Here is a 3069-nt window from a genome sequence, read left to right as displayed (position 1 = left end):
TAGCCATTGTCAACCAACTCAAATGCACATGGGTCAGGACGACAAGATATATCAATTTTCTTATGTCATCGATGTGGATTAGGCTTCACATCAGGTTCAATAAGAAAAGTGTTTGCTGAATTTGCAATTTCCCTAAACTTTTTCAACATATCCAATTGCGTGGCAATATCAGACTCATTGAACCGCTTTAAAATCATCTCAAGTTCTGAGATACAAGTCAATTCTAATTTCTCAACCTTCAGATTATGCACACATATAGTAAGTTGTGTCCAATGTACATGTATGCTATTGAGTGGAATAGGACAACCTTGTCTCATGTAATCTGCAATCTCATGAGCACAAGGTAAAGCATACATGCTCTAAGAACACACCCACATGCTGCAACATCAATTCCAACTGAATTTGGTCTTTTACTCTCTGCCAACACATACTCCAATGCACAAATAGACACATTACCCCAAAGCTCTCTGAATTGAGAAGGTTTGAATTGATGTTGCACAATAGTCAAATTCTTCTCGAATGATGCTTTTACTTGAATGTGCTGCAACTCAAGTAGACAATGTATTTTTTCAAATGAAATCTCAAATGTTGTTTGACTTGAACCCAATTGCCTCTTTAATCCAGCATAAGCACTCTTAACCTTGTTCATGTGAGTGTAAACAAAAAATAGTCAAGCATAATAATTAAAAATAACAATATGATTTTTAAGAAATTTAAAGAAAAAAACAAATATTATCGATTGGTTGTAACATTGCCAAAATGCATACATATGACTATATGTATCGCAATGAATTTTTCTTTATACGGATTCAACCAACTCACAGTAACACACTTGATTGTCTCTGAATAGTTACTAAAATCCTTATGCAGTATTGCAAGGTGATCATTGTATTCCTCTTCAGTCGATGACAATACCAATTGTTCCATGCAGTGTTAAACTTTTCCCATTTTTCTTTTGTCTCAAACATTTTCTTACATTTTGCCAATGCATTCTTATTAATATGCCAACAACATAACAAATGTCGAGTATTCGAAAAGGTGTTGTCAATGGCATTCATCAAAGCAAGCTCTCTGTCTGTGATAATGACTTCAGGTAAAACACTGTTGTCCATAAGATCAAGCAATGTTTATAACGCCCATGCATTATTATCAACTTGCTTAGTTTGCAAGTATGCGAAAGGCACGGAGAATGTCATATGAGTAGATGTCACTCCCACAATTTGAAGAAGGGGAAGCCGATATCTATTCGTCTTATATGTACAATCCATAATCAACACACGAGGGAATGTACGAAACAATCCAAACTCACTGGATGTGCCCAAAACAAGTCTGTGACAGTCATAGAGCCTTTCTCACATCGATGACGCTTAATGTAATTATGTTTCGCTAATTCACCCAGCAGTTATTGCATCTGGGATCTACCAGCTTTCTGTAGAACCCTACATCGATGTCGTACATTGTAAATTGTCTTCATAATGCTCATATTATCTACTAACAGTGATTTTTCGTTAGCTGACAATCTCCCCGCATATGAATGTCCTTGGAGATACTCCGCAGCTGGATGATTATGCAGTCCGCAAACTACATCCAATGTCCATTCGTTGTTTGCTTTCAATTTGTATGCCCTCAAATCAAATGGATATCCACATTTCTTCGTACTAGTTTGTCTTAATAAATCTTCTGAGCCATCTTTCAACTTCTTACGCAATCTATATTTCCCACTCCGCTCACAAGCAAGATAAATACTTGGTCTTTTGCGACCACCACCATAGTTTGACGTCCTTATGATGATAATAAAGCCATTTGTCATTCCAATATCACGTACCCAAGTGAGCAATTCATGTTTGTTGTCGAAAACCTGTATATAATGTCACACAACTTTCATAAGAACAAACTAAACAAATTAACTAATAAAAATTATAACCTTACAAATTTCATGTTAAATGTTACCTGTTTAGCAGTAAAATGACTAGTACAATCCACCATAATATCTGATCGAGCCTCAGTTTCTTCAGTGCATGCCATCTAAGAAGGGGGAAAAAAAAATCTTTCATTCGATTGTATAGAGCCAAAATTAATTATAAAATTCGACACTTTAGTTCCGAATTTTTTTCTAAATAAAATGGATTTTCAAGTATCGAAAATAGTAAAAAAATTCAGAATTTTAATATTGAATTAATATATAATTTTCGAACTTCAAGTGCCGAAAGAAAAATAATATTTCTGAAGTTGATTTCCAAAAAAAGTGATGAAATTCAGCCCTGAATATTCGAATAAAAACGGCAAAAAAAAAATAATAATAATAAAATACTACACGAAAAAACTAACATTTTCATAATTGATTTTGTTGTCACCAGACATATTTTTGCTTGAGTTTAAACTTCCATAAGTTTGCAACTCTTCTATATCAAAATCAAGTAAAAATTGTGGAACTAATAATAAAACGATGTAAATAATAAAGTATAAACCTACAGATTAAAGCAATATGAGAGATGTTTTGAGAGTATTGGTTTGCAAGCAATAAAGGAGTATAAAGTGTGTAACAAGTAAAGTGACAACAATAAAAAAGCTAGGGTTTAATTTTTTTAACTCAAAAGGTGTATATTGAGATTTTTTTTTTATTCTTAAAAGATGTGTATAAACAATTTTTCTATATAATATTATGGGTATTGTTAGATGTCTATTATGGTTATTTTTACTTAGGATATAATTATCATTAAATTAATGTTTCACTAAGTGTGTACCCTGAGCTAATTAGGTGTGTGAAAATAGAATTTTCCGTAATATAGACATTGATATTCAATTTTAATATTAAACAAAATTACTAATATAGACATTAATATACACACTCCACTTGAGTTCAGCACACATCTTCTAAAAACAAAAATTCTCAAAACATATTTATTATGAAAAAAATACTAAACCCTACTTCTATTGTCACCTTCCATTATCATCTTTCAAATGTTCTCATATTTCCCAATTCATTATCACTCTATTTTAGTTTACATTAATATCTTCCAAAGGTCCTAATCTTTTCCAATCCATTATCAAACCCTCTTATTATTTTAA

At 32.2% G+C, this 3069-nt stretch overlaps 1 protein-coding gene across 1 annotated transcript; it reads right to left on the bottom strand.

Moving 5' to 3' along the window:
• Positions 1 to 1402: 1402 nt before the first annotated feature.
• Positions 1403 to 2025, bottom strand: LOC114261500 (uncharacterized). The gene is made up of 2 exons (XM_028201765.1): positions 1951 to 2025; positions 1403 to 1858 (listed from the first exon to the last, which is right to left on the bottom strand). The coding sequence occupies exons 1-2, from the start codon at positions 2023 to 2025 to the stop codon at positions 1403 to 1405; spliced, it is 531 nt and encodes a 176-aa protein (XP_028057566.1).
• Positions 2026 to 3069: the final 1044 nt, after the last annotated feature.

This window comes from Camellia sinensis, chromosome 4, assembly GCF_055761805.1.
Source record: "Camellia sinensis isolate YWXY chromosome 4, ASM5576180v1, whole genome shotgun sequence".
In the NCBI taxonomy this organism is placed as follows: Eukaryota; Viridiplantae; Streptophyta; class Magnoliopsida; order Ericales; family Theaceae; genus Camellia; species Camellia sinensis.
Note: the sequence above shows the minus strand (reverse complement) of the source record. Positions and strands in the feature narration are given on the sequence as shown.

Excerpts from the sequence above, each read along its gene's own strand:
- LOC114261500 (XM_028201765.1), bottom strand. The coding sequence starts at position 2,025 with ATGGCATGCACTGAAGAAACTGAGGCTCGATCAGATATTATGGTGGAT. Across the intron at positions 1,859-1,950 it reads GTCATTTTACTGCTAAACAG|GTTTTCGACAACAAACATGA; the intron begins GTAACATTTAAC and ends CATTATATACAG.